Source organism: Lissotriton vulgaris, chromosome 10, assembly GCF_964263255.1.
Source record: "Lissotriton vulgaris chromosome 10, aLisVul1.2, whole genome shotgun sequence".
NCBI classification, from domain to species: domain Eukaryota; kingdom Metazoa; phylum Chordata; class Amphibia; order Caudata; family Salamandridae; genus Lissotriton; species Lissotriton vulgaris.
The window spans coordinates 14,159,495-14,174,308 of NC_141698.1; the positions used below are offsets into that span (position 1 = coordinate 14,159,495).

The 14,814-nt window shown below is 46.8% G+C and overlaps 1 protein-coding gene across 4 annotated transcripts in view; it reads right to left on the reverse strand.

The window, feature by feature from the left end:
* Positions 1–6,188: 6,188 nt before the first annotated feature.
* BCAP31 (B cell receptor associated protein 31) overlaps positions 6,189–14,814 on the reverse strand; it is a 164,279-nt gene continuing 155,653 nt past the window's right edge. For all 4 annotated transcript variants that reach the window (XM_086940221.1, XM_086940219.1, XM_086940222.1 and 1 more), the window contains exon 8: positions 6,189–6,607. In XM_086940221.1, coding sequence (XP_086796347.1) covers positions 6,569–6,607 — 39 coding nt within the window. In that variant the 3' untranslated portion in view covers positions 6,189–6,568. The remainder of the gene's footprint in view (positions 6,608–14,814) is intronic.

Sequence of the window (14,814 nt, forward strand, 5' to 3'; positions counted from 1 at the left end):
TTTTCTGTGTGCCTTCCCTCCTATTTTTACCTCCCAAATAGTCGGGGATGTCCTGTCTTTGTCGCTTGCTTCTGATGGCCTGGCTCTTGTGCGGCTGTCGTTGGCGTCTTTGGGCTGTTCCTCTGCGGTGGCTCGTGGCATCCCGTTGTCGTGCCGGCCTTCGACCCTTGGGTGCTGTGGTCGTCATTGGGGTTCTTCCCATTGGGTAGTTCCTGTGCTGGGGGAATCTTACTTCTGTGTTACATTTTCTCAGGAATTTTTTTTTTTTTTTTACAGGGACTTCCCCCTTTCACTTTGTCTTCTCAGTGGGCAGCAGTTCGTGCTTGTCGAGGTCTTGGGGCTCCTTGGTGTTTTTTTGCCCATTTGGCGAGTCTGTTTCTTCTGAGCTTTCGGCTTCGTCAGCCGGTCTCTCGTGTGCTCGTGCCTTCTGGGGTTTTGCCTGCTGTTTTGGGGGTGTCTGATATTGCCCCCTTTTGAGCCCCTGCTGTTAGCGGACTTGTTCTGGTTGTCTGCTACAGTGGCTTTTTTGCTGGCCATCACCTCCGCTCGTCGGTTGGGTGTGGTGGTGCTTTGCTCGTTTCTTTTCCCTATTGGAAGTTCCTGCAGGCTCGGGTTGTTTTGTGGCTTGTTCCGGACTTTCTGCCTGTGGTTTCTTACAGTTTCCTTTGGCAGCTGGAGGAGATTCTTCCTGGTTTGCCTGCTGGGGGGTCCCTTGTTCCCCCTTCCTGGGTTGTTCGCTGGACTCCAGTTTTTCCCTCTATCGTTCCCTGGAGTTTTCGGTTTTCTCCTGCCCGATTTGTCTCCTGTGGGGGTGTGGCTTGGGGGATGTAGTTTCCGATTCAACGGTTGGTCGGTGTGTCCGTTTGGCGGTTTGCCTGCCTTTTCAGTTCTTTGGATCTGCCTCCTGCGTCTCTGGTGCTGGGTTGTTCAACGCGTTCTGTGTCTGCTTCCTGGGCTGGGGCGGCAGGGGTTTCTATCCAGGAGTTTGTTGGGCGGCCACCTGGCTGTCCCGTCATGTATTTGTGCTGCCTTACTGTCTTGATCTTTTACATGCCTCTGCTGGTTGTTTTTCTGTTGGCATCTTGAACGCTGCTGTTTGTTGATCTTTACAGATTTGTGCTTTAAATGGATCCCTGGCGTCCTGCATTTTTTGTTGGTTCTGGGCTTGTGAGTTCCTCACGTTGTAAGGACTGGGACAAGGAGGACCCATGAGGGGGTAATGTCTTGTTACTTACCGGTAATCTTCTTTACCCCAATTAGGGTCCTCCCCGTCCTAGTCCTCTACCCTCCGGCTGTGTTTGTGTCGGAGTCTTGTTGATAACAGGCATGGCGGTAGGTGGGAGGGGCTTATGTAAGCTTTTGAAATACTGGCATTGTGATTGGCTGGGTGGAGGCAGGACCGCCTCACGTTGTAAGGACTGGGAAGGGGAGGACCCTAATCGGGGTAATGAAGATTACCGGTACGTAACAAGACATTACGTATTACTAGTGTTGTCTCATATCAGTCTGTTGATCACTAAATTTGTAGTAAGCTTGCTAAATTACATGCATTTCCGATGCCTCGCAGCCATTTTATTTGAAGATGTACTACTGCATGATTTTCACTGTGCCGCGAGTCGAGCCTCGTTCTAAGACCTGGCGCCACGAAGCTACAACTTTAAGAAACAGTGACGTTAGTGCCTCCAGTACCAGCTCCTATGGGTCGCATTCCTTCATGTGAGAAGACTCTGGCACCGGCTCATTAGTGATCAGCCAGTTGCAATCCCAATCACGGGCTCTCGCTCCCAATCACTTGTAATGATGGAAAACTGCATAAAAAACAATCAATGACTGTATGGATTTTAGGATTACACATTCAGATTGTGGGCGGAAGAGCTGGTCCATTGAAACAGAAACTGCTGTGCATTACTCACCTTGAATATTGCCTATTTTTTAATCAAAGCATGTTCTAACTTTGTAGGCCATCCCTAGTGTGTTTTATTTTACAGTAGTTTACGGCCTGAGCCTTCAGAGTAAATAGTAGGGTTTGATTTCGTTGTAGGCGCTGGCCGTTCTCTGGGTGGCGCTAGCATACCGCCGACTGCTGTCCATGCGGGATGAATACGGCGCCATCTTCACATGTGACAAAGCCCCTCCCTGAAAGAGACCATAGGGTAAAGCACAGGGGGCCCTGGTGTTCCATATGAAGACATCATGGGACATTAACAAAAAGAGGGAATAAGAGGAGCACTCTGTAAACACTGATTGAAAATTAATCTGCTTTTCTACAAGGGTGCTATCTGCTAGCTGTGTTGGCCGCACAGTGTGTGAAATACTCTAGTGAAATGTAAGCAAAGCCTACATGCAGGAAGCACGGTTCCTGGGGAGAATGTTATTCTCACAGTTTCTTACATTTATATATTCTTGAAGGTATGTTTTCAACACATCTCTTTCTAAGAAACACATTTTATTTCTAATAAAACAAATTCTGGTTTATAACCATTGTTATCTGTTAAATTGTAGATACAGGCTACTATTTTCTAATGCAAAACATAAATTGATTGAAATGCCTATATTCAACTATAAAATATTTTTCTGAGATAAATGCAATCATTCATGGTTTTCATATATACATAATCATGTGAACACGTTGCATTAATTTCTTTTACGGTCACTAAACTTGCAAAAAGATGTTGCCCAATGCATTTCGGGAAACCCTGTTCCCTTCTTCAGGGGCGAGTCTCTCAGACCACGTCACTGAAAACTGTATGTCTGTCCTCTGTGTTCGTCACACGTAATATAGGGCCAACGTGCACATTAAAAAGTGACCGAAATAATCCTACTGGCTGAGATCACAAGCCGAAGTTTCTACGATCTTCTCTGTTTACTGAAGGGGAGCGGGTGAGTTTCGTTTATGCTTCTTATTATTCCACGGTAAACTCTGTGTTAGTACCGTAGTGATACTTCTGATCACCAGCCAATGTCAACTTCTACTCTGTGTATACGCCTGTTAAGCTTGATTCGATTAAACAGATAACAATGGTTATAAACCAGAATTTGTTCTATTAGAAATAAAATGTGTTTCTTTGAAAGAGATGTGTTGACAACATACCTTCAAGAATATATAAATGTAAGAAACTGTGAGAATAACATTCTCCCCAGGAACAGTGCTTTCTGCATGTAGGCTTAGCTTACATTTCACTAGAAGACATCATGGGACAGGCAGGGGTCTTCAGCAAGGACCATAGAATGTGAAGAACCCCGGGCACTTCACTGAGAGACAATACAATAAGAAAGATGCGGACACTTTAAAACAGCAGAAGGACAGGTAGGGTCCTGGAGCGTCAGAGCCGGCAGGGGACCCCGTGCCACAGGGAGCCGCGCGTCAGCGCCGGCAGGAGATCCCGTGCCACAGGGAGCCGCACGTCAGCGCCGGCAGGAGACCCCGAGCCACAGGGAGCCACGCGTCAGCACCCGCAGGAGACCCCGTGCCACAGGGAGGCGCCCCGCAGGGGACAGGCAGGGACCCCCGCGCGTCAGCGCCCGCAGGGGACAGGCAGGGACGACCCCCCCCCCGCGCGCGTCAGCGCCCGCAGGGGACAGGCAGGGACATGGCACTTCCTTTAGAGAAACAGAACACACAGGGAGCCTAGTGCTTCTCTAGAGACACTAATATGACGGGTTCAAGGTGCTTCACTTTTGGACCATACAATAGAAATAGACTTTCAATTTGACTAAAAAAAAACAACAACAAAAAAAACCCACAGAATAAGCCGGCCGGAGTGCTGCACACTGATATGGAACATGCAGAGCTTGGAACTTCGCTTAGGAGATCGCGAGCTCAGCAGCGGGCTTGCCCTTCCCTGGGAGTAATGACCCAGTAGAAGACCTTGGCGGTAGTGGCTCCCTGAGGCCATCCCTTAGTAGTGTTGAACCTACCGCCTGTGTATCCCTTTCCTGTAATGTTGACGCGAGGTGCATTGCTCGCCCTCTGTTCGCGAGGCGCAGTGCAACCCAGTATTTACGAAGTGTCCACAAGTGTGCACTGCGGTGAGGCGCAGAAGTCTGCTCTGAATTATAATCCAATCTTTTAAAACTTTGATAAACATTTCAGCATCTCATTTTTCGCAGTTCGTGGATTTCAATTTGTGATCATAACGATTTCTTAATTCTCCTTTATTTGGTTAAAACGTCAGCTCAGTATATGACATTTAATATAAGCAATGTTCATTGTTCTACCAAAAAAAACCCAAATCACGTCAGACAGATAGCCCTTCATTTAGGGGAAAAGTCTCAATTTCTTATGCAAGTACTATGCCTGAAAAATGTAATAAATTAAAATGATTATAAATCAAAGGTCACCCTGTGGAAGAGACTGAGCATTTTGTTTGATATCCTGGCAAGGGCACAGTGCTTCACTGAGGAACATGGAGGAAGCAGGTGTAACATGGGCTGTGCAGAGGCATGGTACGTCAACTAAAGAGACTGCAGGGCAGGAAGGATCCTAGACTTCACTCAAAACACTACAGGACGTGTGGGGGCCTGGCACTTCACCTGAAGGGACCATCTGGGGTGCAGGAGTCCAGTGCTCCAACTGAAGAAACCACGTGACAGGCAGGGGTGGAGCGACGTTAAGGAACAATTTGGTAGGCATGAGCCCAGCTTCTTGTTTAGGTATTATGGGATGGGTAAGGGCTCAGCTATTTGGTTAGAGATAATGAGACTGGCAAGGGCCCAACTTTTCCAAAGGCACCATTTGGTAGGACCGGCCCAGCTATTTGCTTAACGATCATAGGATATGGAGCGCCCGTTTCTAATCTCATAAAAACAAAATTCGGTATGAGGGCCTAACTCTTAACTCCGAGACCATGGGATGCAATGTAATGATGTCTTGTAAAGCGCATGAATCGCCCCCAGCTGTAGACTGCTGGGGAACCCGTCCTGGCTTTCCCTGTGAGATGGTCCCTACCGGGTATCTCCAAGGTGAAACCAGGCATCCCCGGCAAATGTGGGGGGCCGTTGTGGAGATGAGGCAAGCTAATGCCCAGAGTTGCCGAGTGTGATCCCTGGTTAGAGTAGGCACCGAGGCGAGAATTATCGAGTCCGCTGACGCGGGTCCATGACCCTGCCACGTCGGGAATTGAACCCTGGTCCCGGGCCGTCCTCTGCTCCCGGGTCTGCCGCCTCTAACCAGTGAGCCACACCACTCCACTTAGGCAGGGGTCCATGTCTTTTCTTAGAGCTGGACCCCTAGCTATCTCGTCATATCTTTGATAAAAACCGTGGGTAGCTCGGGGTCCAGTTCTTTGCTAAAAGCCATGGATAGCTCTTTCCTAAAAGCCGTGGATAGCTAGCGGTCCAGCTCTTTCCTAAAAGCTGTGGATAGCTAGCGGTCCAGCTCTTTGCTAAGTGCTATGGATAACTCAGGGGTCTAGCTCTTTCCTAAAAGGGCATGGGTAGCTGGGGGTCCAGCTCTATACTACAGGCCATGGATAGCAAAGGGGGGGGTGGGGGGGGGGAGAATCAGCTCCATGCTAGAGGCCATGGATAGCTGGGTGTCCAGCTCTTTACTACAGGCCATGGTTAGATAAGGGAAGGCGTGGGGAGGGATAGCTCCAGCTCTTTGCTGAAGGTCATTGATAGCTGGGGGTCAAGGTCTTTCCTAAAACCCGTGGATAGCTTAGGTGTCCAGCTCTTTACTAAAGGCTATGGATAGGTAGAGGGCCCTTTCTTCACCTAGCGATCCTGTGCCATCCAGCCGCCCAGGCATTTACAGAGATCCTGAGAAAGGAACCTAGCTCTTTCCTGAGAGAGTACAAGCTAGGTAAGGACCAGGCTCTTCACTTCGAGATCATGGGACAGGATGGAGACCAGGACAACTTAGACACCAGGAAAGGGCCAGGACTTGGTTTCGAAATCATGCGTTAGGTAGGAGCCCTTCACTTTGAATAAGCATTACTGAGTATGATAGGGCGGGTGGGACTGGAAAGGCAGTTGCTGCGCACTGCGCTTGAAGAGACATGGGTAGGCAAGTGGTTGGAAGAGGTGCCTAGCTCACACAAAGGGAGCTGTGCAGTATTCTCCATCCGAGAGGCGGGCTCCTAAAGTAACAGAAACCGCTCACATCACAGCAAAGTGCCATTCTGAAATTACTTGCAGCATTGATGCCCACACTGCAAACCAACAGGAAAAACAGGATACCAAGAAAATTATGAAATAGTATATTTTTTACTTGCCAAAACCAAAAAAAAAACAAGTGTCAATCCCCAGAAACTACCACCGCAGCGCCATCAGGCAGTGCTGCTGACCCGCTCGGCTGGACATGGCTTCCTATGTGGACAGGTGAAGAGATGTTTGGCTACAAACAGAAATAACGCAAACATGCAGCAATACAACAAATGCCCCCCGCCAAACTCAGCTTGCTTCATCGTTCAAATAGCTTTAAAAATAATGGTGCGTGAGTAGGAAGCGTGAGCAGGAGTGCGACTGCATCAGGATCCAGGGCGTCGATGAGCCGCGTCGCGGACAACAAACCAGTTCAGGTCACACGGACCATCCCGTAAGGCTGGAGAGGGCGCTGGCCACATCCTCATTCCTCCTTCTTGTCTTTTGGACCATCCACCACTGCCTGTTTGCAAAGAGAAAAAAACATCCATGAGGTCATGGTGTTTAAAGAAGAATCCATCGTAATTCAACTTATTGAGCCTGGCAAGCGAGTCAGAAAGGCGCAGAGCACTGGAACGCCAATCATGCTCAAGGATACGACGAGCCCTGCAAGCAAACATGCTGGGGAGAAGCCGCACTGGAAGAGAAGCAAGGAGACTGGTGCTTCGCCAGTGGCACATCCAAGAAGGGTGCAAGGGCCTCCTGTGAATGCCACTCAAACACAAAGATATGAACCAGCCCCTGCCCATCTAATAGCTTCCAAAATCGGCGGGTATCTTTTCATGAACATGGCACAGTGGGCATTTAGAGGCACACCAAGGGGAAAGCTGCATGCACCTGTTCTTTGTCGACTATATAGTCAAATAGGCACATCTCAAGAGCACTTCTGTGCACTCCTTATCAGCATCATGCATAAAACTCTGCCTCTGTTATTCTTGCTGGTGAAGTGGGAGTCTGAAGGCTTGTTCAATAACATTTCCCAGGAAGAGAGGGCTGAAGGAACGTGGCCTGAAACTACAAGGCCCGAACCTCCCTGTGTCATCCTTCAGACCCAGGCTACAGAGTGCCAAAGGAATACTCTACTCTGGCAGGAGGCAAGCTGCGTCCTTACTGAAGCTCCGCTTCAAGGTGCTGCAGGCGCTACACCCGCTATCACACAAGGCCACTACAACTGCCCGACTCATTTATGACATTTCACCTACAGACTGGTTGTAGATCTACAAGGTGAGCTTTAGCTCCGTCCGTGAATCACGATTGGTTGTCTATCTTCATTTGCTTAATTGTTAGGTCGAATCCCATCAAACTCTAAAAACGTCTTGGGGACCTTATGAAAGCTTCGCTGGGACTACATTACTCTCACTGCTTACAATTGGCTTTGCGTTTTGTAACTTACAGTTGCCTGCTTTCTATTTGTTTTAGGCTGTCCAGTTTAGGGTGGTTTCTCCTGCAGAGCACAGTCCGTTTACCTGGCTCCTATTTTTTCACGAGCCCTTACCTTCTGTAAACGTGTTTGCATTTTGGTTTTAGCACCTCACATTACCTGTGCATTCAAAAACAGAGGCCGAATGTCAGCACCGGTCTTCCAAGGGAGCTTGGTGTTTACTTTTCTTTCTCAGACTTTAAAGTGAAAGAAATTATGTGACAAATTTGCTGGGGTTGTGAATGAAAAGGCTTTTTTTGTAACACAACAAATTCTAGAGGTCTGCAAATGAACTGTGCAGCTTTCAGAATTAGGAAAGCACATTTTTTGAGATTCTGAAGTGTGGAGGAAGGATTAGGTTACTTACCCTGTAAGCATCTGTTCTTGGCATACAGAGCTAAATATTTTAATGCAAGTAAAACACACTAGGTGATGCCATTTCCCCCAGATTATCATTTGTGCGCTATACAGTTTGATCAGTAGAACTATATGTTTGTGCAAATGTAATGGTCATTTCAATTGAGAATGTGTCTGTAATGGCAGCGCAATACCACACCATGCATACTCTATTCAACGGCAAACCACTGCACAACACTCTTGACACTCCTTTCCATGACACGTTATTCCACTCTATGCCACACCACTCCACAATACTATACTCCAACCTATGCACCTCCCTCTATGCCACTTTACTCCACTCTACGAGACAACACTCTACTCTAAATACTCCATGACACTTCTCCACTCTATGCCACACCACACTTCTCCACAATAGGTCACTTCACTCTACAACAATCTATTTCACTTTAGGCCACTCCACAACCCTCTACTCCACAAAACTCTGCTGCCTTCACATCACACTATGTCACTCCGAAGTATGTCACTCATCCATGCCACAAACTTTTAGCAATGTTAAAAAACAGCCACACTAGTGTACAGCATGGCTAAAACACTTTGGCAAAGACAATAACTCTTGCATAGGCACGATCTATTGCTTTCCTAATGCTGGTTAATAGATAAAGTAACAAGAACACACAGCCATAGCAACTGACAGTGCCACTACATGCGTCACTGACTGTGCCACTACATGCGTCACTGACTGTGCCACTACATGCGTCACTGACTGTGCCACTACATGCGTCACTGACGGCGCCACTACATGCGTCACTGACGGCGCCACTACATGCGTCACTGACGGCGCCACTACATGCGTCACTGTGAACCATGGGCTTCCTTTGGAGGGTGGGCACCAACTCCAGCTGGACTCGTGTGTATTTCCACCCCAGCTCTTGCCAATCACAGTTTAACCAAGAAATAGAAGTGGTGAGCACAGAGACCTGCCATTCACCGCTCACTTTGATGTACCTGGGGGAGAAGTAGCGTTCTTCTATTGAAAGTAAACAAGAACAGAGTGCAATCAAAAATAACGATTTGGCTTATATCCGTTCTGAAGACACCAACACCCTGAAGAACGATAACCTGTAGGAATCAGTGTGGCAAGAATGCAAGCATAGCTGTTTGCAAGCCTGCTGCGGGGGTGGGCGGGTGAAAGGTAGCATTTCACAGATGCCTGTGGTTATTACACACATCTGGGAAAAGGCCAGGGCAGAATCAGGAATCCATGAATCAATCATGCAACAGCTGAATCTAGGACGAGCAGGAATCCTTTGGCCAGCAGAGCACGGTGGTCTGTTCAGACTCAACCAACTCCCAGGAGGAGCTCCATAGGTGCAGGACAGGAGGTTACAGCTGCTTGGGGTCGAACAATGCAGGACAGCTTCAAATTATAACTCGGTTATGAGTTATAATGGAAAATCATGAAGGGGGTTGGAGAAGGGAGAATGTACATGGAATCAAAGTCCAATGGAGACATTTGTAAAGGAGGTTTTCTAAAGTGGGGAAAACATTTGTGAATGGGAAAACAAGTTCAGGATGTCAAGTCTTGGGTAGGGCAGTGAAGAAAGTAAATACCGTTTAGCATGCAGTACGCTGGAAAACTAACAATGCGTCTAGGGGACTCTGCCAAAGCATCATTCAAAAGAGGTTTAATCTGGCAGCCATGTTCAATAGGCTGAGTTAAGGTGGTTGAGTGAGTCTGGCTGCAGAGTTATGTATAGTCTGCAGCCTTTTGGTGAGTTTTTGGTTGATCCTGTCAGAGAGGGTGTTTCCGTAGTACAGTTTGCTTGTGGCAGTTTACCTGGTGCTGATCGGCAGACATTTGAAAATCTTCCACAGCATCTTCAGGGTATGCAAGCACGAGCTGTTGATGGCGTTTATTTGGGCGGTCGAGTTCGCGGTCATCGACGATCCTGAGGTTGTTGGAGTGGGTGTCTGTCCTCTGGCCACCAGGTGGAGTCCCACAGTGAAGAGCTCTGCCCAAAGATCATGATTTCTGTGTTGTTTGTGTTCAGCTTTAGACATTTGGTCTTCTTCCAGTGGGCGATTGGTCACCCCTAGAACAGTGGATACCCATGGGCCTTTCAAAATTAGCTTCCGAAGGCAACTGATCAGCAGGACTCCTGGAGTAGGAAAACCTGTCCTATATTTAACCACCGTCCTCGCTGCTTCACTGCGGAGTTTAGATGAATTAAATCTAATCTTCGGCATCTAGAAAGCTCCTGATCTGAGTGAATAGAAATCAGAGCTAAAGGACTATGACACATTAGTTTGCTCTGCTAAACAATCCTACGATTCCACAAAGATAGTTAGAGCACAGTGCACTCAAAACAGCACTTTCCAGCAATTAAAAGAGCTGAAGAATACCCCGAATATTTGAAAGTGGGCGACTCGTCGTGATCTATGCCAGCAGGTGAATGAATACTTCTTGGATAAGGTGGACAAGATGTGTGCAGTGAAGTCAGGATCTCCACGAGACGCCATGTGCTCCTGGGGTCTATCAATCTTATGCTTTAGGAATCATACAGCCATTGGGTTCCCTGTTAAAGGTTTCTCTGAGAAAGGATTCTTACTGGCCATTTTTTGAGATGCCACTTACATTCAATTATTGAAAATATTTTTCCTGGACCCCAAGGTTTGAATTAACTTCTGCCCTATCTTGGTACTGTCCTTTCATCTGCAAATAGGTGTTTACTGGGGAAGCCAGTCTGCATCTCATTTCTCCTATCGATGAGTCTTCACCTCCATTCTGAACGATCCACGGCTTGATGTAGGGGCGAGTGAGATCAGAGCTCGGATTTTACTTGATCTATCGGCTGCTACGGGCAGGTCGATCAGGACATCCTTTTAAACAGCATCAAGGCGCTTGCCATTGTAGCACAACGCTGACATTGCTCCAGTCTTTGCCAAATAGAAATCAAGCTGCTAGGATGACCCCCCCCCCCCCCCCCCCCAAGTCTTCTCAGAGGTAGCGTCTGTTCTGGGGGACTTGACGATCGTCCCAGTCACCACACCTCTTAACATGTACATGTGCCGGCACACTAATGACAACAGATGGAGATCAAAGCCAAAGCTTGCATGTACGTGGATTACAGCTAAACAGCAGTACCTCCAAGATCCATTTGTTTGGGCCTGGTTGGGTCTTGCTCCAACCTTCAGTAAGAGGCTTACTGGCAGACAGTCTGGCGCGAGCCCCAACTCTGCCACCAGAAAGAAATATTTAGTCACAACAATGGACGCCAAGCTCAGTCTACCATCTCAAGCGTGTTACCATGTGAGACTCCTTAGGAAAAGGCTTCCTTCTCACCCTAAAAGCATAGGCATGGCAGTAAACATTCTAATGGACAAATAGAATAAACCATTCCAATGCTATTTATCTGAACTTCTGCTCTCAATCCAGCTCCAGGCAGGCAGTCTCGTTTCAAGGCACCTGAAGTCTGCACAGGTCAGACCCATGGTGCACAATCTGCTCCGCCAGCCTATCAAACAAAGAATGGAGATGATTTAGATGATTTTCAGAATTCAGACGGGGCTTAAAAACCTGGCTCGTTCTCAAAGCTTTTCCTGAACATCTATATAGTCCCTAGAGCACTGTTCATTGTATACACAAGAGACCTGGTGATAGTAATGCACATTATCAATGACTTATAACAACTCCATTTAAATCACCACTTCCACCACCAGAGGAAGAACCCATTTCTACTAAATCCCAGCAAACTCTTAAGTGCAGTGATAACAGTGTTAGGCAGCTGCCAAGGACATTCTGCGAAGAGGGTTCTTGACCCTGTAAAATCAGCTCCTTCTGAACACCAAAGCAGTCGTAGTCACCTAGAAGGTTGCAAAATACATTACAAAAATAACACTCCATTCGAGAAAGCTTAAGGGCGTGGAGGAAGGGGGACAGTTGCTGCATGTTGGGGATATCTTTTGATGACTCATGTTGACGAGATAAGTAACTCGTCTTTCATTACTGAACTCTGCCTAGAGAGCGCCAGCTCCTGAAACCTATACCAGATGCTCTTTTTATAGTGCGACTCATGATTGGGTGTCCAGAGCTGGCACAGCAATGGAGAGTTGTTTGTGTGCCTTCTTGCCCAAAAAAATATTCGAAACACCAAACTAGCAGGAAATAGATACCACTCTTGTCCCCATGGGCACTAAAATGTCAGGAAAAGCCCTAACTAGCAGATCTGCACCATGAGACAAGCTGGAGCAATGGTACCCGAGCTGCCCAATCCCAAAGGAAGCAAGCCATTGGGACATTACTGGCAGACGGAGATGTGCAGACTTCACAATGGTGCAATACCTCGAAGCAGCAGACCCCGGTGGTGCTTTTTCTGCAGGTCCTGCGTGGGATAATACAGAAAAGGCAAAGGAGCTAGTCACACAGTGCTGCTCGGGTCACGGAAATAATGAAGTGTTTATGCCGCGACTCGAAAGGACGCGCTGCTCCAGCATCCTCCAGGTGAACATGTAAAAAAACTCCTTCTCTCAGCGAGTCATATCTGTTTCATCACCGCAAAGCTGAGGAATAAGGAATTAGTTACTTACCACATCTTAAGCATGAAGAAGAAAAAAATAAGATGCCCTCCTCAGCCCAGTCACTCTCTATGTAACCCAATCAACAAGCTCCAAAGGTCACTCTCAAGCCTCCCAGGGTTCCATCCTGCTCCACACCATCTTCCGCCGCTACATGGAGCCTTGGGGTCGCCACTCAAGAAACATCACAATTGTATGTGAAGGTCCCCGGACAGCGCTCCGCTGCTTTTCAGTTGACAAGAAATCACACATTAATGTTAAGAAAATCTAGGCCCCCCTTTTAATATTGCTTCAGTAGAATATGATATTTTTTAAACGTACTTCGTACCCTATTTAGTACTTCTAGAGAAGGGAATTCTGGTAGCCCCGTTCTACTGTCTACTGGGGGTGGAGCTTCTGCCACCGGAGACGCACCCAGTGAATGCGATCCACCAAGCAAACCTCCATGAAGAAAGGCGCTCGCTCGCTCAGCCCAGCAGCGGTTCATCACCAATTGGTTTTTATTCCTGTGAGTAATACCAACACACACTGAGAAGGCGCGTTTCGGCCATATTGGCATTGGTCACAACAGACATCAGTAGGCCTCCTTGTATAATAGTGTACAAACATAAAAAAAGGACTCTTGCACATAGATCAGGGCAGCGAGATCTTTTAGTGTTGATTCCAATACATTCCAAATGTCAAAGTAATATGGAAATCAAACAATTAAAAATGTGTAACCTCAGGCAAATCAGAGCGCAATCCTACATATAAGTCGAAACACCTGATCTATATTAGCTAACGGACATGTTCAGCAAAAACAGATAGTTAAAGTGCAAACAAAACAAAATGCTATTGTGTTTTCAGTTTGGGGGGGGGGGGGGGGGTAGAGAAGAAGAGTTGCCATCTTCTATAAAAGACTTTGTCCTTCTCTATCTCTGCGTGGATGGCACTGTGCTAATCCCATGATTAAAAACTTTAATAAAAAGGCAGACATTTGAGGTGAGCAAATTTAAAGTGTCGCTGGTATTGCCAGGCGAGCCATACAGGAGCTGCTCTACACCTAAACTTGAGAAATACCCACAGTTCTCTGCTTCTATTTTGCATAATTAACACAGTACTCTATTCTCACATGCAATGTTAGCCAACAGGGTAAGTCAAACTGGGTGTTATTTCTAGTTAAACAAGTTCACCCCGATTCCTACCTCTGCATTTATGATTTGAGTAAGGGACAAACAAATCTCCATTTGCAATTATCAAAGAATGCAAGATTCAAAATAAGGAGAAAAGGAATTAGACTTTCATACATAGCAAACTATAAATCTAACCTTGCTTTGAAGAAGGATAATAGTTGCAAAATAAATATGTATCTGGAGGATCAAATGCAGGAGAAGCTTTGGCAAACGAACACATTGACAGCTTAGCTCGCACGAAGGGTATGCCTGGGGAGTGTGCTCTTCCAAACCACAGATAAAAGCCAGGAGACGAGGCGAGACTGCCTTAGTATGTGGAGGGACACTCATGGTGGTATTAGTGGGAGTACAAACGAGTTCTGGAGTGGAATCAGCACCTCATTGAACTCTCCTGCTCAGTTAGGACAGAATTGAGAGCGAAAGTCTGAAGGAGGGTCTTTGGTTTCCAGATCGCCATCGCTTAGCTAGCAGGCACTTTCTTGGCAAATGTAACACTCTCGAGCATTGTGACTAAATCGAAGATGATGAAACAGTGAAAAATGGCCCAGCGGCACCAAACGCAACAGATAGGACCGGTCAGTCCGATGCATCAAAGGCTGGCATACGACTGCAAGGAGTCATGCAGGAAGCACACGGTGCGCTCATCGTTGTTGGCCATGCTCCTCTTGGAGGAAGGTCACACAAGCCTGCAAGATGAACAAGTGCAGATTTCTCTAAACAACAACCAGAGATGTACACTTTAACTGCACAAAAAAAGGTTTGCAAGATGAAACAGAAAAGAGATGTCAAGTGAAGTGAAAATAAGACATTGGAGAAAAAGGGTTTCTGAAGAGAAGCAATGCAAAAAGCAAAGGCTGTTAGTTCAAGGATCCGTACTCTACAAAGGAAATAGTGAACGGATAGTGTACTGCCGCTGTTAACCTAAAAGCTTCCAACCTTAAAGTAACCTGCTATATAAAGCACTTTCCAGTATTTCTAGAATGAATCAAAATACTATTCAGTCCAAAAATATGTTTTAGCATTCTTTCTTTCTTTCTTTCTTTTTTTTTAACACTACCTAGAATTAAAACACAGAAATTGGTTTCAAACTTTTTAGAACAAGAAGTGGCTTTCTAAAAAGCGTTCTAGGGTCCTGCACGCATG